The sequence below is a fragment of the Parus major genome, chromosome 11, assembly GCF_001522545.3.
Source record: "Parus major isolate Abel chromosome 11, Parus_major1.1, whole genome shotgun sequence".
NCBI classification, from domain to species: domain Eukaryota; kingdom Metazoa; phylum Chordata; class Aves; order Passeriformes; family Paridae; genus Parus; species Parus major.
In genome coordinates, this window is record NC_031780.1 from 18,593,884 (window position 1) to 18,620,238 (window position 26,355).

The 26,355-nt window shown below is 48.7% G+C and overlaps 2 protein-coding genes across 2 annotated transcripts in view; both read right to left on the reverse strand.

The window, feature by feature from the left end:
• LOC107209919 (WT1 interacting protein) overlaps positions 1 to 25,794 on the reverse strand; it is a 77,977-nt gene extending 52,183 nt beyond the window's left edge. The window contains exon 1 of the mRNA XM_015640112.3: positions 25,704 to 25,794. The gene's annotated coding sequence lies outside the window, so the exon portion shown is untranslated. The remainder of the gene's footprint in view (positions 1 to 25,703) is intronic.
• The window catches only part of LOC117245012 (Wilms tumor protein 1-interacting protein-like), a 2,119-nt gene continuing 1,437 nt past the window's right edge, over positions 25,674 to 26,355 (reverse strand). The window contains exon 2 of the mRNA XM_033517284.1: positions 25,674 to 26,312. Within this exon, the coding sequence (XP_033373175.1) occupies positions 25,674 to 26,312 (639 nt within the window). The remainder of the gene's footprint in view (positions 26,313 to 26,355) is intronic.

Genomic DNA, 26,355 nt, shown 5'->3' on the forward strand with positions numbered 1-26,355 from the left:
TCCATCCCATGGGCTGCAGTCAGTCCTTCAGGAGCTGCTCTGGCTCCCTGTGGGGTCACAGGTCCTGCCAGCAAACCAAAGCTGTTCCAGCTTGGGCTCCTCTCTCCACAGGGCCACAGGTCTGGCAGCTCCTCACAAAGCCACCCCACCACCAAAGTCTGACCACACCACCCCTGTACAACACACCCTTTCTAAAACTGACCTGCTTCAGTTCAGAGCAGTATCAACACAGCCATCAGTATGAGCTGTGTGATCAGATTAACTGGGACACTGGCAAGTGTGAAAAAGTATTTTTACTATACTATAAGTTCCAATACTGAAATGGAAAGACCATTCATTAAATCACAGGGTTTATTGGTGTTTATACCTTTAACTCCCTCATATCATGTCATGAAGGGATATTTTCATTTAGCTAGCTCAACATCCTGGCACAATGTTGCCATTTTAGACTATTTGTCAAATGACACGATAAATTTAAAACCCAAGACATCCATTAATATTTTTTTAAAATCTTAAACCTGATTTCAGAAATTTAGGGAAGCAAAAACTCTAAGATTAACAGCTAGACTGCTAAAACTCTAAGATCACCCAAGCTAGACCTATTGAGACAAACTAGCTGCCATTCATAGCCATCAGTTCATTGCAAACTTGTTAAGAAAATGCCAGTCCTTGGGTGAGCTCAGCCCTGACACAAGAAATGGGAAGTTCAGAACATTGGTTGCCTTATCCAAGGCTGCTGAGTCTGTTCATTTATTTGTAACCAAACATTATAGAAAACATCTTCTATTTGCCCTGAGTTACCTGAGCCAAGCTGGCTGTGGGTCCCTGCAGACACTGGCTGAAGAGGGGATGAGCTCCTCACTCCTGCCCAGGGCTCCTCTGGCTGTCCCTGCAGGAGCCTGGGGCAGGAGGGGCTGCACAGAACAGGGACACAGCTGCACCAGCTGCTGCCACCTCAGCACCTGGGGACAGAGGAAGCCCCTTCACAGCCCCCCAGCCCCTGGGCACTCCTTGCCCACCTTTCCACGCCAACCCTGGCAGCTGTTGATTATCTGACAGGTTACACCAACAGAACTACACTGTCCCATCTATTTCCCACTTAAAGAAAAGCAGGAATCCACAGTCTAACTCTGGCAAATCTCTGAGCTCTTGTGCACAAATCTACTACACTCCAAACTGCTTTGATAAATGAAAGTTATTACCTCATTTTTTTGCCATTGCTGCACTGAACCATCACAAGCAAAAGAAGGATTTATTGTGGATGTTAAACTTGCACTGGCCTCTCCAAGCAAGTGATTTGTTAGGAGCAGCTGTCAGTTTGTTAACTTGTTTTCTCCAAGAGCAGTCATTAACTCCAGGAATGAATGACCACAGAGATGATTAGCATACTAAAAAAGCGAATGTAAAATTCCAAAAGTGTATTTTGGAAAATATATCTGCAGCTGCAGTGTGAGTTTAGTGTGAGCTCATAGCTGCCTAGGAAAAGCCCTGATTCCATGGCTGCTCAGGTCTGCTTTTCCACCAGTCACAGCCCAGACTGCACACTGTGGGCTTGTGAAGCCCTGACATAACAGCTACATCACTTTTCCCCCCAGAAATTCCCAGATTTAATTCCAAGGCTTGTTAAACCAGCTGTGAAGAATGTTCTGTTGCAGAGCAAGCGTTGTCTCATTTCTGACACTTCCCCTGACATGACTTCAGATGCCTTTAGACGATTCCTTGCCCCTCCTGACACCTCAATTCTGAGCAGCTGTACCCCAGACCTTTAACACATCAGCTCTGCTACAGATCTGGTGTCTCTACCCAGAAAAAGACATTACAAGATGCTGTACATACTCCAAGTTGCCATGAAGGCTGGCTGAGCCAAGAGCACAGTGTCAGAGCAGTCCTGGGCTGGGGTGGAGATACATTCACACCCTCCCAGCGTGTTTAACCAGACAGGAGAGAGGAGACTGAACCAACACTCTGTGGAGCAAAACACCATCAACAAAGATGCTACTGGAAAGAGAAGGAGCTGCCAGAGATTCCCTGCTGGACTCCAGCACATGGCCAGTGCTCCCCACACCTTTTAGCAGTCCACTGAGCCTGACCACACCACGAACATCATCTCTGGACACAAGGCAGGCGAGCCTCCAGCACGGCACAGCCACAGCCGTCAGTGCACGGCGCTCCCTGGGCAGCTCACACACCAGCAAACACGAGTATCAGCACAGCAGAAAATCACACAGCTATTTTCTCATGTGTTCAGTGACTGCTCCAGACCTGAGACCAAATGCAATGCATTACAATTAGCAAAGGTACCAGCACCAACCCGTGTTTCAGACTGCTGGTACTTGTGAGAGTTCCCTGTAGCAGCCCGTGCATTACAAGAAGTTTGGTTTGGGACCTGTACATCAGGTCCTCTCATGGTTTTTTGGCCACACCAGTACAGGCTGCTACTTCCTACAGACTTCACCAGGCAGCCAGAAGTAGGGAAAAGACTGATAAATGCCTTGCAGATCATGGCAGATATTTAACCACCTTTTGGCCCAGCTTTGTCCACAGACACAAGTGTAATTCAGCCTGTGCCTGATGCCATCCTCGTGTAACCCAAAGGCAAAGGTTTAGCACAAATGCAATAAAAATGGTTCCACGTGGGCTTTCAACCCCAGCAGGCAGCAGCTGTGTGAGCTGGGAGGATGCAGCTGCCACAGACTGAGCACCATGGCCCAGGGAGAAGCTGCAGCTTTTCTGTCTTACAGCCACACCGTATCTCCAGGATAACTGCTACACGCTGCCTACAGCAGGAAACAACCAAGCCCTGTCATCAGGAGTTATGGTAAAGCTAAAATTAACAGCTAACACATGGCACAGATGACTCCCTGCCTCTGCAGTTCTGGGAAAAGGGCGGATGAGCGTCACATTGGGCCATGCAAAATCCCCTTTTCTTCCCTCAGAGATGGAAAACCATCTCTGCACGAGCCCCAAACAAGATTTTCCACACCTGCAGCCTATCCACGGCACAGGGGCAGGGAAATGGACACCCACTGCCATGGAGCAGGGAGAACAAACGAGGAGGGAAGCCTCAGCTCCAAACTGCAGCAAGAGCTACAAGAGCAGAGGGCTGCAGCAGACACCTGCAGGTACCCCTGGCCAGGGGAGGTGTTCTCACATCACCTGCAGCCAGGGATGTCACACAGGGCTGCTACTACCTGTACAATGTGTTTTGCTAGAAACCAGGTAAGCAGTGAAGCCCCAGAGCTGGCACTGCTGCTGCAGTACCTGCTGAGCTCCCGTGCACGCCCTGGGCTGCGGCAGCTCGGATTGAAGAGGTGATTTCAGGGGAGAAAAATGCTCTTTTCCTTCCAACAACCACAGGAGGAGGGATCTTCCAACACACACGTCATCCCTCAGTCAGGCACAGACAGAAGACTCGAGGCACCTGCACAGGGCAGAGCGAGGGAGGCAGCCCAGGGAGCCCTCCCAGCCCTCACCACCACAGGCAGCTCTCACTGCACAGCTTTCATCTGTCACCTGGCAGATTCCTTGCAAATGCACCAAGGATTGGAACATTTGATTAGAATGTCAGTATCTAACATGAAATCTGAAATACAAGTTATAAATAGATACAACCTGGATGCACTCAGCAGCAACATCCTGTGATAGGAATGATGGAGGGACTGCCTGGATCAGCTGCCTGCACTGCCTCTGCCCCAGGAAATAGCAGGAGACACCACAAGTTGAATTAAGGTTGAAAATGACAGGCTAAGAAAAGTGAGAAATGCTCAAGTAAATGTTCTAGGCTCTCCTGCCAAGCCCCAGCCCACCCAGCTCTGGCACCCCAACACCAAGAGCCAGGAGGGAACTGGCCCCATCTGGCAACACAACCCCAATTCCAGCCTGGAATCCCCCACGTGCTCCCTGCAGTGACTGTGCTGGAGGAACATGGGCCACAACACCTAACACAGATCACAGCTTAGGCAAAGCAAGGCAAGAAGCAGCCTATGGACTGGGAAACTTCCTGTTGTCACTGTTAACCTTGTTGAAATTGCCTCCAATCTTACTTTCATCCTCAAGGAATAAACAATAAACTGTTTAGGCTCTTGAGATATGCATCTGCTGACTGAAAAAGATCTCCATCACTTCAGTGCCTGCCTGCTACAGGAGGCTTTACTCAATTAATACACAGAAGGGATGCACGTGTACAACTTTACTCAGAAAAATCAAAACTTGAGATAATTTGTGTTTGGTTACAAATGCAGCAAAGTTCACATTCACTGGAAACTTTGCAGAAGCAAAGCTCTAGGTCCTGGAATAACTTTCATTACCTCCACTCTGCCTGTTGCTTACCAAGGCTTGTGTGGGACAAGGCTGGTGGGAGAGGTCATGGCCACAAAGGGAGGTACTGGGAGCAGTTCCAGGAATGACAGCTCTGCTCAGAGCACAGGAGCCAGGCTCTACCTGCCTGAGGGGTCGGTGCTGCCAGCAGGACCCAGCCCATCCCTGCTGGCTCTGGAAGCAGCAGCACACTCTGCTTTGTCCTGAAGTGATGGGAAATGCAGAAGGCCACAGAAACAATCCACAAATACCACTCTCCCCATTTCCCTATTTTGGCAGCTCTGAGCCCAGGGCATGTCTGTGCTGGTGAATTAAAGCAGCTCCAGGCCAGCACTGCAGAGTGGAGATGCCATGGGAGCCAGGATCAGCCCTGATTAGCAGCTGCTGCAAACTGGAAGGCTTTTATTCCTGCTGAAGTAGATCCACCCCAGCACACACTGAAAGCCCAAAGCCAGCACAGCAAATGCTTATTGCTTCATACAGAATGTGAAATGTCTGCTGTGAAGCATGAAATTACTGACACTATCTGCAGGGCTCTCCCCTCACCACTGCCTCTGCAGAGCTCCCTTTGTGTGGAGCCATCGGTACCCACACTCTTTCAGTTACACTGATGCTTGCTTTACAAATATTCATTCATTTCTTTGTCTTGATTTAGTGCATGGCAGTGCCAGGGTAATTTATACTTCTTATTTGGCATTCGTAGAAAAATCTTTTGCCACTGAGGCGCTGAAGTGGAATTCGGAGGAGTTCTCGTGGCTGCCCCATGGGCTGTGCAACTTTGGGTTGCTTTGTCTGGGATTCAGAGCTCAGCTGACTGCTCAAGGCTCCTGCTCACACAATCACAGCACAGGGGACCTGCAAATAACTTCAGAACCCAAGTACTAAGCAAAAATAAAGACAGGAAAAAATCCTGTTTGTAAAAGTACCTTGTGATGACCGGGATTATCAAAGCAAGGAGACACAGCTGGGGTGGCAAAGGAGGGCACCACTGGGAATTTATAACGTGCAGGGAAAGTCTGTAAATCACATTCCCTGTCCCACTGCCCCTCCACTGCTGAACACCTGAGTGTCTTGCTATGGACATGAGCCCTCTTACAGCCCAAAGGGACCAGGTCAACGAGGCCCTTCAGCTCCAACCACATTTACTTTGCCTGGAGCACAGTGGGTGCAATCACATTTATAATTCAGCCAGTTGAGGAGTGTAGAATTTCCAGCAGTGTAGCAGCAATCAGAGGATAGGCTATGACCAAAATCTGGAGCTGGTACAGCTGCTGGCAGAGGAGGACACAGCACCAGAGCCAGAGTGTCTCAGTGAGCCCAGCACACACACAGGTAGGGCCCAGAGCCAGCAGAACTGGGAGATGCTCCTGCAGCTCCTGGTTGCAGTCCAGACTCATCAAATACCAACATCCAAAGCTCCACAGTGTCCTAGGAAAACTCCCTGTTAGAAGCTGGTGAGCAGCACCAGGGGCATTCAGCCCAGCTCTACACTCACTGACAAGGAACAGGGCAGACCTTGGCACTGCACACCCCAAAATAATGGGCAACAGGAGAAGTGGCACTTCACAGAGGGTGATAGAGGAGATTCTCCAAAATAAATGTACTTGGTTTTTAATTACCATGGATACTGCAATTTCTACCAGTTGCTGGTTAGACCAGATGGGGATCACCTGAACTCTGGGGCAAGATGCTTGCCCATGCTATTACTTCAGACTTTGACAAAATGCAGGTCAGACTGTAGACCTTTTATATTTAACCTTTTATTAAGTTGTTGGGTTTTTTTTTTCCAAGTGACAAGTTTACAGACATTGAGGCAGTTTTATTACAGTAAATAAACAAAAAACTAAATATCTGGAGCTCATATAGCCATCTTTCTTTTCTGCTGATCCCACACATTAATAATAGTACCTTTATCTACACATTGCAGACTTTTTCCTATAAAAGTGAGAGTGTTCACAGTACAGAACCAGTCAGAAAACCTACTGCACCAGCCCCCTTTTCCAGTTTTGATGCTCTTAGTTATCTTTAGTTTCTGTCTTGGCTCTTTTCTATATTAAATATGAGTCACTGTCACCTCTGCGGTCTTCAGAGAAAAAAACCTTGAGATGAGATGACATGGAAAAGACAGAATCAATTTAAATACTTCAGTTTACAGAAATCTGTGCAAACAGGTAACAACAGTGAGATACTGAAAAGCCCAAACACCCTGGGCTCCACAGCACGTCAGAGCTGCAAACATCAGCTGCACAGACGTCAGCCTGGAGACTTTTCATTACATTCTCCTGACATTGCACATATGAGTCATCTCTCTAATATATGGCAGAAAAAGGTCATATATTACAGCTGCCTTCCTTGAAATATTTAAAATGGGTTCATGATTAAACAAGGAGACTAGTCTAAAAGTTTCCAGGTGCACTTTCCTATTTTCTTAGATAACTGTCTGTTTACAGCACGAGCATGACAGGCTGGAAAAGGCATGGAATTACATAACCACCTTTGGTTACAAACTCAGCAGCTCCTTCCACAAGCAGCTCCCAGCCCCACACAGACCCCACAGATCCAGCACCACCCCACAAATGTGCTGACACCTCTGCACAGCTCACACCTGCCCCAGGGAGGTTCTCCAGTACCCCCAGAAGCATAAATAGGTTTGCCCAAACACAAACACACATATAGGTAGGTATTATACCAAGCTAATATTTAGAAAGACTGAATTACTCACTTAAGAAAAGCTGGAAGTGACTTAAAAATCTGTCACCTCGACCCTCTGAACCAGTTTTTTTCCAGACACTTCAAGTCCAGTGACTCAAGGATGCTTTGAGAATACTGGGAGGAGGAACATACTTTCCTGTAACGAACAGCCATCTCAGAAAGTCACTTGCCATAGGTTTCTCTCACCTTCAGTCATAAAGGACTTCAGTTCTGAGGTACCTGGCAAGCCCCAGCTTCCCCACATGGCAGCAGTGAGAAGCTGTCTCCTCTGCAGCTGCAAGGCTCAGCCCAGGGAGGTGCTCAGTGCAAACAGCCACACTCCTCCACTCAGACAGGAAGATGCTCAGACTGAAAGAAAAGCCTGTCCTGATCTAGCAAGTTGAAAACCCTTGGGACAGCTGGTCAAATACAGCTCCAACGACATGTAAACAGGATATTCTAATTTTGCCTCCTCTACCTTTGGGAAACAGCAGCACTAAATGCTGGAGATGTGGGTTCATTTCCTGCCTCTGAATTCAGCTGAGGGGGAAAAAGCAAAAGTTAGCAAATCAACACGCTGCCCACGAGTTCAGCTGCTCTCCAAGGCAGACCTCAGGTGGGCAAGGGGTTGTTCCAGGCTTTTGTCAGACTCCTGTGTGCAGTGATTCCTGCAAGAATGCAACTCTGAGCTTCCCACAGCCATGAGAGGACCTGAGCTCCATTCTCAGCATCAGGGACTGGCTGTCCCCAGCAGTACCCAGACCTGCAGGAGAGGACAGATCTCCCTCTGACTGACACTGAACCTTCCACTGACGTGGGCAGCAGCACAGGAGCACATTCCATCACCTGAATAAAGCCAGCTTTACAACTCCTAGGAAAAGATGCACACATTGTAAAGTACTGATAGTTCACTTCATCCTAGCGGGATTTCTGCTAGGTCAGGTATCTCCTGTCTGGACTGCTTTGACTTTTTGCTGGATCAGGTATTGTCAGTCCTGGATCAGGTAACAGTCTGCTTTCCAGCAGCTGGAATGAGCTCCAGGGTATGAGTTCTGTCTGGCTAATCTGACACAAATGTGAACACACACTTGACCCACATCCAAATAGCATCAACGAATGAGCCAGAAATGTACAAATACTACACTCAGGAGCATCTCTCCCCCCCTGCTTTGACCTAGACTGTCATCTTGATGTGAAACAGGAGCAAAGTGGGTATAAAAGGGCAGAAATTGGAGAAAATAAAAAAAGAAATTGAGCCACAGTGCTAGTTTTCTCTGATGAAAAAGGTGTGAAATGGGGATCGGTCACAACACTCAGCTAAGAAGCACATGTTGAATCTGCTAATGCCCTCAGTTATGAGCTCCCTCCCTCCCTCCAAGTGACAAACCAGCACCAGAGCTGGCAGACTGCCTAAAAGTACAGGTTTTTTCCCATCCACCTTTTCTGTTCTCACAGACAGACCAGTGACACAAGCACCAGCTCTGCAGAACCCAGGGACTGAGGGAGAAACACCCAAAACACTGAGTTTGGAAAGGAGCTGGCAAAGAAGGCAGCCCCCACCTGTACCAGGGTTTTGGCATCATCTGCTCTTTTCAGCCTGTCCACTGCACCTGCAGCCAGAGCTTTGGCCCACGAGCCCTGCAGAGAAACCCACAGCCCCTGAGCTGAGCTGCTGCTGCTGTAAAAAGCGTCCTGCAAGAGCACTTGGCACTGAGATGCAAACAGGGAAACAGCCCTGGCCTCAGTGGCTCCTGCCAAAGAGCAATTTGCCTGAGGGGGGAAAGGATTTCTCTTTGCTAATGATCCCTGTGCTGGCTCTGGTGCCCAAGGAATCTTCACAAAACAGCACAACCACACAGCACGAGATGCCTTCCCCAGAACTACACAGAGTCCTTCTCCACCCAACTCACCAGCCCCATGCCAAGACAGACAAGAATCCTCTTTTTAGGATGATTTTTGGAAGATGGATGGATGGGTTCTTGTAAGCTGGATGCCAGACTCAAAGTGAGGAACGAGACACAAGATGCTCTTCTCTCCCACTCCTGACATCTCACCACCCAAACATCTCTTATTTAGTAATTCATCAGCTCCCACCACCCACAGTCATAAGACAGCAAAGGAGTAGTGGCTAAATTTCTGTAAAATTACAAAAATACAGCTAAAGCACAGTTAAAGAGCAAACTCCCCTGGTATAATTACTCTTTAAAAATCTTTCTAGAAACAGCAAAAATCACCTCCTGAAGAACTGCATAACCAGGGAAAGAGTGAGCAGATAGAAAAGGGTTAGGAAGGCAATTTTTCACTTTGTTAGTTACAGTTAACATCTCCAAATAAATGTGAGCTTATGAATTTCATCAGCCAACCTTCCCTTCTCCATTTTGAAAGGTTACATGGAGTGGTGAAATGTTAGTTAATTTATGTGTTAGAGGACTGGCTAAAAAATAACAGAAACCTATAATCTTTTCATAATTATAAGTCAACACGTAACTGATATGAGAAGCCTCTATTCATAGCCACTAAAAGGAGCATTCATTCCTCTTTACATCATCCCTTCACTGCTATGTCTTGATGCAATTTTCAACAGCAGGTGAAACCACTAAAAATTGGAAACAGTGTGAGAAATTTTCCTCTGTCTGGTTTTAATTAAAAAACTCAGCAAAAGAGAGAAGCGATAAAGGGAGGGAGCCCTTTCCACCTCAGCTGCTGCCTGTGCACCCGTCCTTGGAGAGCCCAGAGGAAACCTCACGTGCAATGTCAGTGGTATTTCCCTACTGCTAGAGCAGTGGTTTGGATTAGGATCATGACAAAAGCAATAAAAGATAATTCACATCTGATTGTGAGCTATGTGGAAGCTGTTTGGTGCCCTTTCAAGGGACCCACCTGAGCAGTGGGCACTGCCTTTGGGAAGCCTGGGTGAGACCTGAGCTCCCACCACAGAGGGACCTTCCATGTGGGCACTGCCTGGGAGCTGCAGTGTCCCAGCTGCAGGAGAGCACACCAGAGGTGACACAGCCTGGTTCAGAGACAGATTCTGTGGGCAGACAGCCCCAGATGCTGGGGCTGGGCACCCAGGACATGCAGCAGCAGCAGTGTCCCCATCACCCAGGACAGCCAGCCTGACATCCAGCTCAAGCTGCTGTTGGTTTCCTTTGCCAAACACACCCCAGGCTCCAGAGGGCCTTTCTGCAGAGCTGCTTCCAGCCAAGTGGGCTCCCAGCACTGGATGAGGCTCCCCATGTGCAGGACTTGCCTTTTCCCGGTGTTGAATTTCATGAGGTTCCCGTTCCCGCATTTCTGAAGCCTGACAGGGTCCTGCTGAGCACCACCACATCCATCCAGTCTATCAAGCAGTGCTCCATGGTGGTACAGTTCACAGCCTGGGCTAGAGGGGTACTCTGTCCCATCACCCTGGGGATTAATGAAGGCATCAAACACTTCTGACTCCAGCGTGGATTTCTGAGGAGCACCATCAGTGATGGCTCCAACTCAGCCTCATCCTGCTGGTCACACCTGAGCTCAGCCACCTTTCAGTCTCTCTCAGTCTGTACTTCACCAGTTTGTCCAGAGGGATGCTATGGGTGACAGCATCAAAAGCTTTACTAAAGCTGAGATCAAGCATCACTGCTCTCCCCTAACTCCCCAAGCTTTTCATCACAGAAGGCCAGCCCAGCACCCCTCTGCTCCACATTTTCCCATCTTCCTTTCTCTCACATTCCTGCAGAAGCACTTCTTGACTTCCCTGTCCTTCACCAGGGCCAGCTCCAGATGAGCTTTGTGTCTCCTGATATTCCCCCAGGTCACTGGCCCTGCTTCCACCCCTTATATATTACACACATCCTTCCTATTTCTTGAGAATCCCTGCTCATCCAAGCAGGCCCCTTGCAACTTCTATTTCTGAACCTGGAGATTGCAAGCCTTGAAAAATCAGCCAGTTTTCCTGACACCTTTTCACTTCTCCCTACCTACTTTAGAACTCCTGTAAGTCAGTAAAATACAGAATCTATGCAAGAAATATTCAGAGTCAGTTCAGTTTGGAGAAATGCTCTCCCCTGTTGTACGTACTGGCAGAGTCTGGACTTCAGCTTCCAAGTAAATCTCGCCCTGTCTAAATTCACAGCAAAATGACATGGCTAAGTAAAGAGCTACCTGTGAATATTTACACATTAAATGCCTACTTAGAGATTTAACTCCCCACTGGATTCTCTTTGGACTTAAAAATAAGCATAAATGCATTTCTGAGTCTGACCTTTGATCAAAACATTTGAGATCAGTGTGTAAATCACTCAGCTGGGATTTTTCCTTCTCATGAGTTAAATCACTGCAGCACAACCTAATGCAAACATTCCCTTAATTGCACAAAAGCCCTTTTGGAATCTCTCCTTTCACTGTATTCACCAAGAAATAGGTTCTTCAATGCTCCCTTGGAAATAAACACAACAAAGGAACTAACACAACCCACAAAACTTATCTTCTGAAAACTAGCTAAAAGAATTAGTTTAGTTGTTGGGGGTTTTAAAATTTATTTCTGCTTTTAAAAAAAATACTAGAGCCTTTGTTTGCAGATGAATGTAAGCTCTTCTGTATTTATATTCATGAAAATAAGGGCAGCTTTTATCAAATCAATGATGAAACTCTCTACTGTGCTTTCTCTGTAAGGTTAAGAGTGAGGTACAGAGTTGGTGCTGAGCTGCTGCCTGCACATCCCTTGCTTCTCCCACTGCTGCCTTTGACAGATGAAGGATTTTATCATTTCTCCAGAGTAGCAATTGTCCCTCTTAAAGAAGAAATCTTTGTTGATCCTCAATTAAAACAGACTGTGCTTCACTCTAGTACCAGTTACAAAACGTCTTCTCTGGCTGTCTTTCACCACAGCAAGACAGACATCTTTTCAAAGAAAAAAAAATAAAAAAAACAAACCCTAAGAGATCACTAAGAATTGTTGTTCCCCCATGGAGAACAACTCCATCACCCTCTCCCACGGGGAACAATCCCCATCATCTTCCTCCCTGGGGAACAACCCCATCAGCTTCCCCCATGGGGAACAACCCCCATCACCTTCCCCCATGGGGAACAACCCCCATCACCTTCCCCCATGGGGAACAACCCCCATCACCTTCCCCCATGGGGAACAACCCCCATCACCCTCTCCCATGGGGAAGTTCCCCACTGGTTTTCAGCTGCTGGAGCCACAGTTTTTATCCTGCAGTGGAGTCAGTGACTCAGGCTGGCAGGAATGGCTGTGCAAGGAGGAACATGCATCCCCATCCCTGTGCTGTCCTGCCCTGCCCCAGCAGGCACAGCACAGAGCTGTGTGCTGAGGAGGAGCTGAGCACCCTGCTGCTCCCTGTCCTCAGCAGGGCCAGGCTGAGACCCCAGCCCTTCACCTGCTGGCAGCAGGAGGGCCTTCAGCCCAGCCCTGAAATACTGCCTGGCCCCCAGGCTCCAAACTCCCCTTCCCCTGCACGACACTTGCTGCTATTTCTTCACAACCTGATCGTGGAGCTCTTTGAGAGAAGAACATCTGAACTATTTTATTCTTGTTTAGGACTAAACCTGTGGGCTGCCACCTGTTCTGATCTCTATATTCCAGCCTGCACAGAACATCTTTATCTCATTTCCTCCCTCCCCCTGGTGCTTCCAGGCTTGTGCCCTGCCCTGGGCTGCAGAAGAGCACAAACCTGCTACTGTCTGCTCCAACGTGGTCACACTTGACCTCAGTCAGTCCTACTTAATTTAGACCCAAGACAACGCTTACTTTGTTGACTTAAATTAACTGCTTGGTGAGAAGCTGCATGGTCAAAAAAATTCCAACACCAATAGATTTGCAGGTTCATTGGATGCTTTTTATGCCTGGTAGCTATTTTTTAAGGAACAGTAGTGTTCCAGCAGGAAATGATGCATGCAGAACTGAGCTTGCCCCAGCAGCACATCCAGCTCCATATCTTCCTTCAACACAGTAATCAGGGTCCACTCTTTAGGGAGATGTTTTACACATGGTTGTCACCTGGGTGTGCAGCTCTTGTCCCTCAAGAAGGGCACACTCATTCATCACACTGCATTCTGGTTGCACTCCCAATCACATTTACAACACATGCAAGCAAAACTGAAGTCATGACCTAAAATTCCCTCACAATGCCCCTATATTTTGGTTCCTTGGTCAAAATGAGAATGGCTCCAATTAAAGTGAGTTTATACCACTATCAGCTCAGTCCTGGTGGTGGCAGTTCTGGACCAACCCCAGAAAACACTTTGGGAGATGCAAATACACAAGCATAAGCTTCATAATAAAAGTGAAATAATGTATTTCTCAGAAACTGAAGCAATTATTACCATATATCTGCCAGAATACTCAGCAGCCTCCCTCATTTTTTATAATCAAAGTTCTCTCTTGCCTTTTCCACATCGTAGGGAACATTAAGTTGGAATCTCCCCAAATGCAGGCAGTGGTGAGCACCCCCAGAGTGACTGGCTCCCTGAAGAGGTGTTCCCACACACACACTGCACATCTCTTCCTCTCTGCTTTTAAATATCACACCAAAGTTCACAGCAGCCTTGAGATGAGAGCAGCCAAGTCCTTGAAGAAGCTGTGGTCTCTGAACAAGCCCACACAGATCTTGCACTTGAAGGCTGAGAGGAACAGGAGTCAAAGCAGGGACAACCCCGCCCAAAAGAGCAGAAGAGAGGTACTTTGACCATTTGGATCAGCCAGTGCTCATCACCCTTAACCAACAGTGTGGGCTCAGAGTTGGAGGTGACACCTGGAGCAGGGCTAGAAACTCCCCATGCAGGCATTGACCCAGCTGGGAACAGAGGAGCTCTAAGTCAAAGCTCATCATTCAAGGGGTACTTTGTCAGAAAAACAAAACAAAGCCCTTCCCCCCAGTCTGGAAATGCACTTTTTCTCTGACCTTACTACAATCTAACACCAGGTTTCCCAATTCTGCCAGTCCAACCAAGCAAAACACCCAGTAATTTCAAAGGAAGTTCTGCCACAAAGGAGTCCAGGATTTGTCCTTCAGCTCAGGAGTGTGGGTGTTGTGTTATGTTTTGTGGGTTCATTTTTTCCCTTTCATGAGCTACAGAAGTAAATCAGACAAAGTGAGATGTGGTGTCCAGCCAGAGCCAGACCCCACATGGGTCTGAGCTGCTCCCTGCTCCTGCCTGTCATCCCTCCTGGATGGGGAATTCAGACAAAGCCCCCGGAGGTGGGAAGCAGGGAAAAGCAGAGCTTCCCACACTCAGCACACCAGGAAGCTGATTTGCAAGTCTGCACTTGGCACAGCTTCAGAGTGTTTCCTCTGGGGCAGCCTCTGTGGATCACCTCTTTCTGGGCTGGTTCTTCCCTGGCCTGGATTCCTCCCAGGTGGGAAAGAGGGGCTGAGAAAGCTTTTTCCCAAAAGAGTCACCACCAGTTTGCTCTTACACAGCAAGCAAGGCTGTTTCAGCCTAACCCAAACTTTCTTCTTTTTTTACATTTTCTTATTTATTATTATAAATTATTATATTATTTCCCTTCTCTTTTTACATTTTCTTAATAGGTCAGGGTTTGGGGTTTGCTTTTTTAAAAGGTGTGGTCTGCCACTGCAGTCATTCCACGTGGAATTGCCCCATTGCTCTCAGTGTGGGGTTTGGTGAGTGAATTGCCACATCTCCACTCTGCAGAAACTCCTGTGCTCAAAGCCCCAGGACTAAACCTGCCATGGATTTGAGTTCTTCCCTCTCTGAAGGAGGCAATGACCAGCTGCAGGTGCTGCTGCTGTGGCTGCACCACTCCCCACGAGCAGGCAACACCTCCCAGCACTGACACATCTCCCTCAAAACCATCACACACAAAGACTGGGAAAAAATTCTCTTTCCAGGCAAAGCAAAACAAGCTTTTTTCTAATTGTTTGTGAAACAAAAAGCATCTGAGTCCACCACCGGGTGACTGCCATGATTTCATAAAAAGATATTAAGTAAGACTAGGCTGGACCTACTTTGCTGAAACAAAAAAAAAACAACCAAATGAAGAAAATGTTAAGAGTCCTCAGAGCCCCAGCACCTCACTCAGCACAGGCAGCACCAGGGTGATCTCCAGAAGCCCCTGCAGTTCATGTACATCACCCTCTCTGTGCCTGTAGCTGTGCTGTACCTCCTCTCCAGCCTTAGCTCTGGATTCCTTTAAGGAGCCCTGCTCTGCAGAAGGTAACAGGAGAAGGAAAGCAGAGGATGCACAGCTCACACCTGGACACAGCCTCCATCCCATCCCACTCACCTTCCACCCCATCCGGAGAGCGCAGCACCCAGGGAGCTCTGTGCCCACAGGTGACTCTGTACAAGCTGAAAGGGGTCAGCAGGACACACCACAGCCCCCTCCCACACCATTGACCCCACCAGTGGTCACCAATCTCCTGAAAATTGTGACACAACTATTTATCTGTCAAAACACCAGGTTCCCAGGCACACAGCACACGGCTTTTACAGCCCCAGCACAAAGCAGGGATACACCAGACCATTCCATGTGGCATGGCCTGGGAGGTGCAGGGGCTGCTGGATGACCCAGGGAAAAGCACTGGTGTGAATTTACTCATTCCCTGATCCCTGGTGCAACAAAAACAACTCGAGATGACTCCCAGCTGTAAGAAACAAGTTAGTCATGCCCCCATGACCTAAACCCCCACGACTGTCATTCATGGGGCAACACTGGGTTTATCAGATGTGCTCCAGCTTCTAAATAAAACTGCAAGAATTCTAAATACCTTGCATGAATTTTATTTTGAGATGTCTTGAGGGTTTTTACCCCCCTGAGGTGAGCTACAAAGGCCTGAACCCAAGTCACGGGGGGTCTCCAACAGAGCAAGAGCATCCTTTGCTCTGCATCACTGCATCCCTGCACTGCCAAGCCCAGCCCTGCTCCAGCCAGGAACAGGTACAACAAGCCAAGAGACTTTCCAAGACAACCAGCTACTGACCTACACTTCAAAAAAATTACATGCTTATTTCTGAAACCAGCTCCAAATATGGACTCTAACACACTTGATTGGTGTGCAGGTCTGGTTTCTATTGAGTGTTTAGATTTGGGAAACATGGCTTTGATTAAAAATGGGCAACCCACCAACTGCAGAGAGTTTTCACATAACTGCCTGGCAAATACAAAAAAAAAATAATAGAGCTGCAACAGTTATTGCCATTCATCAAAACTTCTGCCTTGTTCCCTGAGGAATTGCCTGCTTGCCCCACCTACACCTGATAAAGCACCTACACCTGGGATGCTCAAGGTTAAGAGCAACTGTCACAACCAGAGAAACACAGAGAATGCAAGGTTTTATTAATTACAGCTCTTTCCACTGCCTGCTATACAGCTGTTTGGTCTTAGCTGATACTGCACTCCAGTACCTATTGCTTCTTCCCTTTTTCCTTAAACAAAAGCAAAAATCAACATTCCCTTTGAAGCAGCACAGTTATGGAGAGAGGGAAGAGTGGCAGGTGAGACCATGTGCAGACAGTGTGTCTGATCCTGCTGCATTTCATGCTGCTCACAAGAACAGGCAGGACAGCAGCACACAGCCAGGTAACACACTTCTGTGAGCAGGGAAACCACAGACAATTACAAAGTTTATTCACTATCCCCTTGCTCAGAACCACTCTGTCAGTGATTATTTTCCAGTCATTCAATATCTGATCCAAACAGATGGATTTAGCAGGAATTTCACACCAGCAAAACATAGAAAACCAAGATCCTGCTCTAACTCTAACACCACTGAAGGCAATGTCATATCCACAAGGCCAGGAAAACAGAACCAGCCCCAGCAGCAGAGCCCTTGGTTGTCCCAGTTCAGCCAAGTCCATGTTTGCTTTATCACAGTTACTATCATACCTCTTCCACCTGGTTAGAAATCCCTTCCTACCAAAGGTTTCCACTCCACACTCACAATGCTGCAGCTTTGCTCTTGACAGAGACAAGCACAAAAAGGAGCCTCAAATTCCTGGCATTAAAATTTGGGACACCCATGAACTGTTTCAACAGCACCTGAGACAACCAGGGCCCCACCTGATGCCCCAGTGGGACAGAGCCAGCACAGAGGAGGCTGAGGAGCAGCAGCAGGACACACAGCCCAGCCAGGAGCTGCACCCCCAGCATCCCTGCACGCCTGGGGAAGAGCTGCAGCACAGGGGAAAGGTTTGTGCCACGACCACCAGAACAAGAGGGTATTTCCCATGCCTGGGAGAGGCCACAGGCTCTCCATGGACCACAAGAAATATGATGCAAGCCAGCTGAAGCATCTAAACATGCACAACTGTCAAACTGCATTTAGGAATGGCTTTTTGTTTCTCTTCATTTTAACTTTGAAATTTTCTCATTTTTTCAAGTGACCATATTAAAGGAAGAAAACATCTTGTTTTCTTTTTCCAGGAGGTGTGTTTCTGAGGTGTCAGCAGTGAAACAATTCACCAATTAAATAAATGTTTGGATGGCTGGGAAACAATGAACTTCCCTAGCAGCTCTTCCACAATAGCCATCCACTTTTCAAAAAAACTATAAATATATTCTGAACTGAAACTATCTTTGCTCAATCAGATTCTTTAAAGAGCAATATTACATGTGAGATGTGATCTTTTGTAGCCTCTTAAACACCTCCTGTTTGTCCATTTGAGCCAGTCCCTATCTCACGACAACCTCTGACATTAACATCCCTCACACTCGCACGCTGCCTTCCCTGCTCCTCTCCCCATGATCCCAAACACACACACTCACAGGACACCAAATTTCACTGCTGCTGCCTGCAATTAAAGACTTTACAGGCAAGGCTGGACTTGATGGAGATGATTGAGTATTTGTGCTGTTATTCCAACCCAGTTGTATCCCTCTTCCAAAGTCATTGGATTTCTCACCCCTGGCACCTGAGGAACTCAATTCTCTGTTGGGTATTTCAGCTCCCAAAAACCCATCAGGGGGTCCCTGAGCCCACCTGCACAAGGGCACCACCAGGGGCCCCAGGGCAGCTCAGCCCACCAGCCCAAGGTGGATTTTAACCAGGCCAGGCAGAGCCGCCCCTGGAGCCCCTTCCCCGAGCAGCAGAGGGTGGGACAGCAGCACAGAACAGAGCCTCAAACACAAATGCCTACAGCTTTTCATACAAAACCTGCCAATGAAAACTCTTCCAGCATCTAAAACCTGGAAATAGGCATCACTAGTGATAAATCCTCACCCCTCAGCCGAGTCCCCCTGTGTAAGCCCTTCCACACATTTATGTGCACGGGAGTTCTCAGCTGAGCATTAAATGAGTGTTTGTGCTCTGGGGTGCTGAGGTTTTTCCTTAATGAGTCATAGGCTTTTTCTTAAAAGTTTGCTGGAACACATAAATGTGACATTAGAAATTTAGTAAAAACTGCTCCAGAAAACAAGGAATGAAGTTTCAGACAATGTGAAATACTCCAGCTGGAAGAGATACATGACTTGCTTGGCCACTTTTTTGTGCTCAGTCTCAGCACAGTAACAAGGCTATGCTGACAGGGAGCTAAAACAACCCAGTCAGGTTAATAAGAAGAGATAACACACAGCACAGAATGAACTATCTGCTCCAATGTAGAAAAAAAGGAGAAACTCCACTTCCAGAGACAGCACCCAGACAGGCACATTGAAAAATCGCATAAAAATCCAGCCAAACACCACATTTACTGGTTGATCATTAGCACATTTGCTAATTTTGTTCAGAGCTGAAGGCTAATAAGCCAGCAGGAATCCTGCTGCCAGCCCCAGGAGCTGTCACACCCCTGGAGCAGCTCCAAGCAATGCCACATCACAACCCCAGGTACAATGGTCCTGTCAGGACTTGAACCTCTCAGACAGATGAACACAGCCCTCCAAAGTGAGCATTTCCAAGCTCTTAACAGAACTTACAGACATCATTCACATTCCTGAATCCCACCCTTCTGCTGCAGTTTTGCTTTATTTCACACATCCCCATCCCTGGCACTTTGTCCAGGACATTCACAAAAATCAACCACCACATCACACTCAAAGACACTCAGCTTCTCCAGCCTCAGAACGTGAAATTATTTTGGACACAACCAACCAGACTCTGCCAGCATGCTGTGAAGTGCTGTCCTGAGATATTTGGGACATATGAGGTAGATAGAAGGCCAAGCCTAGAGTTTATTAAATATCTGCATAAATGTGCTGATCTTAGTAAAACTATCTGGCTTATCACTGTTAAGTTTATTTTCTTACCATCACTGCACAATCCTACTATACACCTGCAAGTTACTTTGCCAAATTTGGGGGTTTTTTAATATTCATTTTATCATTTTTTAAAAATAATCACTTTATGATTAGGCAAATTCTCTTCCTTTCAGAGTGTTTTCTAAGCACCCAATATCCACACAGCTAAGAGACATTTACATCTTCATTTATTCATTGTGGTTATTAAGGATTTCAGCCTAGACCTGCTGCCACAAAGCCATCAGTGGTAACACACAAACTTGTACCATTTACACATTTTAGATGTAAAATTTATACAACTTTAGGGACATTTTCCACTGGAAAAAAAAATCTTCAATCAAATTATAAAAACAGCTACTTTGACAGTTCCTTCACAGCAGGATACCATTTCTACTCAGCAAACTGAACCCATTAAAGTAATTAAACTGGGATTTACTCCCAATTCACACACCACCATGGTATGAGCCTCCGGTGAGTGACTGCACCTCAAATGGGACATTCACACACAAAAATCTTTGTGGAAGATCCAGCACAGAGGTGAGGGAAACAACTGCCAGTACAAGTTCAGCTCTGCTACAGAACAATTTTTGACTTTCAGTCTTGCCTAGGATGTCTCCCAACCCACCTGAGAGGGCAGAGCTGACTGGATTGGGGTTTGTTTTTGGGGTGAAGGGGGTAGGAAAAGGGGGAAGGGTATGTTTAAAAGCCTGATTTACTTCTGGATTTATCCTTGAGGAAAGCAGCACAGCCTTGGCCTGGACCTTGTGACAACCCTAAAAGCTGAGCAGGAGCAATGAATTGCTGAGTGTTTCTCACAGCATTCCCACTCCAAACCAAGCTGCAGCCCAGGCTCTACCCAGCCCCTGCAAACCTCCCTCCCCTTGGCACAGTGCTGCACAAAGCTGGGAACACACAGGAACATTCCCAAACCTGCCAGCACAGGAGGGTCCCAAACCACAGGAGGCGCCTGCACCAACTCTTGTCCTGCACACAAACCTCAGCACTGGAAACCTCACCTTGGTACCACAAATCAAACACGTGGCAGCTCTTTGGAAGAATCCTTTCCTTCTTTCTCTTTTACAACGAAGTAAAAGCATGTGCAATAAAAAGAAATAAAAACATTTGCTATGAAACAATACCTCGTTCACAGTCAAGCAACTGAAGATAAGAAAACATTTATCCCCATTCATGACACAGGCTTCTGTCCAAGTTACAGCCATCCAAATCCCAATTCATGTTAATTGGACATGTTACATGTATTACTTAATAAAATAAACTCACACATGTTCCACAGCGCTCTCCTGCTGTTATTATGCCACTTCCCAACCTCAAGGAGTCATAGGGATGTGCATGGCTGTCAGGGACTGCAAGAAGCCACCTCAGGAGCATCCCTCAGAGCACATTTCACACCACAGACAAGACTCCATTTTTCCAGCTCTGCAGACTTGTGTTACGCCCTGCTTTTTTCATGTTAATTCCTTCTACTTTTTCTCCCCCCACCTTCCTACTCCTTCCTCCTCTCTGGATGATGCTCCAACTGCAGGCTTTCTCTATCGCTCTGATTTCCTTGCCTCATTCAGGGTTCAGGTTCCTGGTAGCTGTGAGCCACAGGATGCTGCTCCACCCCAGCATCGCCCACTGCAGCTCCTCCTGCACCTTCCCCCAGGAACACACACCTCCCTTGCCTGACCCCTTTTAGGGCTTTCCTGCTCTTTGGCTAGAAAAGCCTGACCACTCTCAGGTTAGTTTCAGCAATGTATTTTTGAGCTGTAACAGGGAAATTAGAAAAAAAACAGAACTCTGAGATACACAGCCTGTCTGAACACTTCAGGAGACCCCACCATGTGAGTTTATTTCTATTTAAGTGTTTGCCTATCAAAGGCAATTTTTTCCCAGGACAGCCTCAGCTGTAAATCCTGAAGGATATCAGCTGCTTACCAACACTGAATGAATTTCTAAGCCCAGAAAAAGAGAAATATAAAGTAATTACCAGACAACACACCTTTGCTTATCCCCACAAAAAATACAGTACAATCATTACCTCTACTTTGATGGAAACAGAAATATCTAATATTTCACAAAGAAATTTTCAGGAACTCCTAAAACCAAAAACAACTCCATAGTAAATCTCTCAAGTGTTCTGGTCACCAACTGCAAGCTCATCTAAATTGCATTCAAATTTTCAAATTTCATCCCTATGCAATAAAGCTTTTAGATATTTACCACTGTTACCTGTCTTAATTTTGATCTCACTTGCATAAACACCCTTCCATCACCTCAACCTGCACACACAGAACAAGCACAAACATAAAGCTCTAAATTCATGAACATACTGCAGATTGTAAATCCAGATGTACACGGGTGACAACGCACATAGAGGGCAGAGAGGGCCTGGATGGACCTAGAGATTTATTTCTTCCCTTCACCTGGTCTTCCCTTCCCCTCACCTAACAGGCCAAAGGCTTTTCAACACCATGTTATCAGCACTGTTTCTTGGTGGTGCTCCAAAAAACATGTGCTGGTACTGCTGCATGGCTTTAGGAGAGAGACAGCTCTCAAAACTCAAGGCTACTCACCAGGGTAGGCCCAAGCTGTGCTACACTGAGGGTGCATTATTTACAGAATCCAGACTTTGTGTCTCATTCTGGGACATCCCTGCTTCCTCTGGCAAACCTCCTCCAGGTCCCCAGGAACTCAGGTCCCCTGGATTTTTCTGCGGGGTGAAGACAAAGGTGCCCCTGGAGGACAGGGAAGGTGGCAGCTCTGTGACAGGAGAGAGAATTCCACTCTCATGGAATGACCTTGCTCTGTTCTGCATCTCAGCTGTGAGGGGGGTGAGGCAGGTGTGAGGGCTGGGGAAGGCTCTGGATGTCAGAGGTGGGAAAAGCACCTTCACAAAGGGCACTCCCTGCACAAGGGCACCTGAAAGACAACGACAGAGCTGCCAGTCTCTCTGGACTTTGCACAGGCAGGCACCTGCACTCCCCACCCCACCAGGGTCAGGTGCCTCCTGCATCTTTAGTAGAGGACAGCATGACAATTAATCACTTCTTGTGCTGGATTCCACCACAACAGAACCCTTGCTGGGGGACGGCTGCAGCAGAGCAGGGGCTGCCAGCAGTGTGTGAGTGCTGCCTGCACCCCTCAGCCACCCTCCTGCCACTGCTGCCAGCCAGCAGAGACACCTCCATCAAAAGGAGCAGCCAAACCAGCCCTCAAATCCACGGCACTGCTCAGCAGGACCTGCCCCTCAGGTGATGACCCACGGCTTTACAGCCAGTCCCACAAGGATGTGTGACTTGGATGGGTGTGCCAAAATACAACTTTAACCTTTACACCCTTTTTCAACACCTAAGCACCGGACTGAAGTATTCTGCAAAGAAAACAGAATTTAAGACAGTATGACTGAGCTCATGACTTTCCAACACCCACGAATGTCCTGTTGACACCTCGGGATGAACATTCAATTTAAAAATCATTCCTGAAACAACTTTTACCTCACCTTATATAAATGTTCAGCTCAAAAGAGTTATGAAAATGAGTGAAAGTACTTTTTTTTACCTCACTTCTCAGCATCTGCCACTAAACCAAGCACATTTAGTAAACTGTCAGTACCCTGACAGGGGGTCTTGGAGGAAGAGGTTTGGGCAGGGAATGCACAGGAAGCAGCTACAAGGGAACAAAGTCTCACAGCCTTACCCAATTCAGCTGCTGCCAAAGGAAGGGTCTCAGCTTCCTGGAGCCCTGTGTCTGCACCCTCTGCCTTGGGTCAGCTCCAGCCATCTCTTTGACAAGGATGAATTGGAGCAGCTCACCAATCCAGCCCCAAACAGCCCTCCCTCTTCTCCCTCCTCCTCTGCAGGCTTTGTTTTCCACACACCAGTGGTGCAGGTGGCTGTGAGGTGCTGGAGGGAGCACTTGGAAGTGGAATGGTGCGGTCACCTGTGCAACCAGGCAGGGGCAGAGCCTTCCTTTGGCAGCACTGGCATCTTTACTCACATTAAACCAAGGATTAATCCTCCTTCTTCTCTCTACAGGTGCACTGAAGCCTGGGAGAGGAAGGGGAGGATGGAGAAGCTGAAGCAGTGGAGCAGAGCTCCCAGCACTGCTCAGGCCCAGCTGCGAGTCCAGCACACCTGAGGGATTGCACCCTGCTTGGCTTGACTGCCCCGAGCCCCTCTGCAGATCAGACCCTGCACTTCTGCCCCATCCTGTATTTGTCTGTCCCAGACTACAGATCCCTCCTGCAGCACAGCAGGGAGGTGTGGGACAACAGCCAGGGCCTACCAGCACCCTTGGGGGAACACTCACCCAAACTGACCCACAGCCAGGATGGAGGAAGGGTAAAGCTGTTCCTCCTCCAAGCAGAGCTGGCTAGTCCCTTGACCTCAGTTTCAAAATAGCACACTGCTCAATTTTTAATTTTACTGGGGGTGTGGGGGGCAGACAACAATAACAGGATGATAGGACACAGCACAGTAAATACCTGGTGTCCTCATATCAGCATTTACTCATTAGACAATCAAGCTCATCTAATTAAGGAGCATTAAAGCATCTCCTCTGTTCCCTCTACCTTGTTGGACCTACTGGCTCAACACTTCTGCTCCAAAGAACACCCAAACACTGTCTCTGGACACCAGACAGACACCAGTGCTAAGCACACACTTCACAGCTGCAGCATGCTCAAGCTGCAGTGAATATCAGTGCGTTTTCCCTACTTCCTTTTACTAACTTAACACACTCTCAGGTAAGTTGAACTAAAAACAGACTTCTCCCTATTCTGTTCTCATTCTCCTTGACTCTGACCCAGCAGCCTGTGGTCAGCCCTGCCAGCCTCTCATGCACTGGCTCAGCCAAAAGTCAGCATTCACCTACATGGATCACCTGAACCAAAACCATGGCACCAAACCCACCAGCATTTATCAAAACCTCAACAACTCACAGAAATCAACTTGCTCTTTCAAAGCACCCAAGTTCTCTGGGTTTCATCTGCTTCCAGGGAGGAAGTGACAGCAGTGATCCTTCGTTCTGCCTCAGCAGGAGCCTCCGGAGCATCCCAGAGGCTTCCCAGGCACAGGCTCACTGCTCACCCCGCACTGGGCACATCTCCCGAGGCTCGGGGCCTGCTGCAACACATCGCTGTGGAGCACAGTGCAGCCAAATCCGACAAACCAGAAAATCTATCCACAATGCACTCCCCACATTTCCTCCTGGAGCCCCTCATTGCACACCCAGCTTTCCCAGGCCACTGGAAACACCTCCCAGAGGCTCAGGACAGACAATTTCTTTCTTACCTCTTACTTTTTACCCCTCAGCCTCTCACTGTCCACCGTGGAAATGCTGACGGTAACACTGCCTGCAGCTCGTGTGTTACAGGCCCCACGCAGCACGTCCTCAGAAGTGCCCTCAGCAGGATCCCCTCAGCTGCTGAGGAGCATCTGCCAGGTGCCAGCACTGAGAGATGCAGCGGGTGATCCATCAGCCTCCTTATCAGCCCTGGACAGATGAAGGCAGGCAGTAAGCACCGCATTCAGCCTCCTTTGTCTGGGCACAAAAGCTTGGAGAAACTCTGCCGCTGCAGCGTACAGAAAGGTTTTCCTGCTAGAGAGGCTGCTGCTCACTTAGCTACCTCAGCGAGGGGCCCAGGTCTCTCTCGCAGAGAACCCTGCGAGTCCTTCGTTCTCTGCAGAGCCCCAGGGCTGAACACGCGGCTCCATCCTCGGGAACGCACACAAAGCACGGAGAGAAGCATTCCGTCCAAGGCTCCGATGGGGCTGATTCACCCACAGCCCTCACCTTGCCGGGCTGTGTCTCCCGGCCCTGCGGGAGCTCTGCAGTCCCTGCGCGGAGCCCTCGGAGGAGCTCCCGGCTCACCGCAGCCCCCAGAGCAGGCGGGCAGAATTTGCACGCTCCAGGATCAACTTTTCACAGGTCTTTTTAGCTTTTGCCACCCAGCACAAAGAAAGACGGGAAGCTAATCCTAACTAGTGTGGCTATAAAACACACGCACTCATCCGCAGTTCAAGAAGTTACTTTTCTTCCATAAAGAAGCAGCAAAAAATTCAGGAGATGACCAGCAGGCCGATTTAACCTCAGCAAGGGCCGAGAGCTCCTCCAACCTCCCCTCAGGACACAGGGATGTCCCTGGGGGCTGAGCAGACCCTGCGAGGCCTCGCGGGGTGGGAACAATGCTGGGCTCCCACAGGTGTTCTGAACTAGCACAAAGATTTCACCAAGAACCGCTCCAGCAGTTCTCGTCATCTACAGAAGTTAGCACAGACTGAGGAGAGCAAACACCACAGCCTCTGGGATGCTGGAGGGTAGCAGAGAAGCTTCAGCAGCCCGTGAGGAAGGGAGACAAATCACTGTAAGCCCCAACTACACAAACAGCTCTCATCACACTTCAGACAAGTCTCCCATCCGCACGTGGAAAGGGAAGCATCACACATCCAAACAAACCGCGTTAGGAAGAGACGGGAGAGGGTTCACATACCGGGAGCGAACTACGGTGCGAGCACTTCGGACACCAGACAGTGTCTGTGGCCATGTGAGACTTCAGCAGGCACCTGGTCCAGAGCAGCCCCGGGCATCGCACACCCGCCTTCTCCACGGCCCGACTCGGCCGGCCCCGCACACCGCCGCCCTCCAGCCGCCCGCTCCCCCCGCCCCACTCACCGAAGTACTCCTTCTTCATGTGCATCTCCAGCTCCTTCTCCAGCTCCAGCGTCAGCGCCTCCAGCCGCCTCTCCGCCTGGCTGGGGCCGCTCTCCCGGCACGGCGTCACCTGGTAGGGGAGCTTGAATTTGGGAGCCGAAGCGGAGCCTTTGGTCGGGCTGTAGGCGTAGGGGGGCGGCGGCTCGGGGGCGCCGGCCGGGTGCTGCTGGTCGTGCCGCGGCGGGGACTGGGCATGGATCCGGTGGAACGCGTCCCCCAGCTCGGGCACGGCGCCGTCCTCCTGCAGCCCGGGCCCCAGCAGGGACGAGCGGGGCGACGGCAGCTGCAGCTCGGGGTAGGCGCTCATGGAGCCGCGGGAGCTCCGCGAGCTCTGGCTGGAGATGCTGGAGCGGGGGCTGACCACGGCGGGGCCGGCCGAGCCGCGGCCCTCGGGGCCGCAGAGGCTGGAGCGGGGGCTGGCCAGGGCGAGC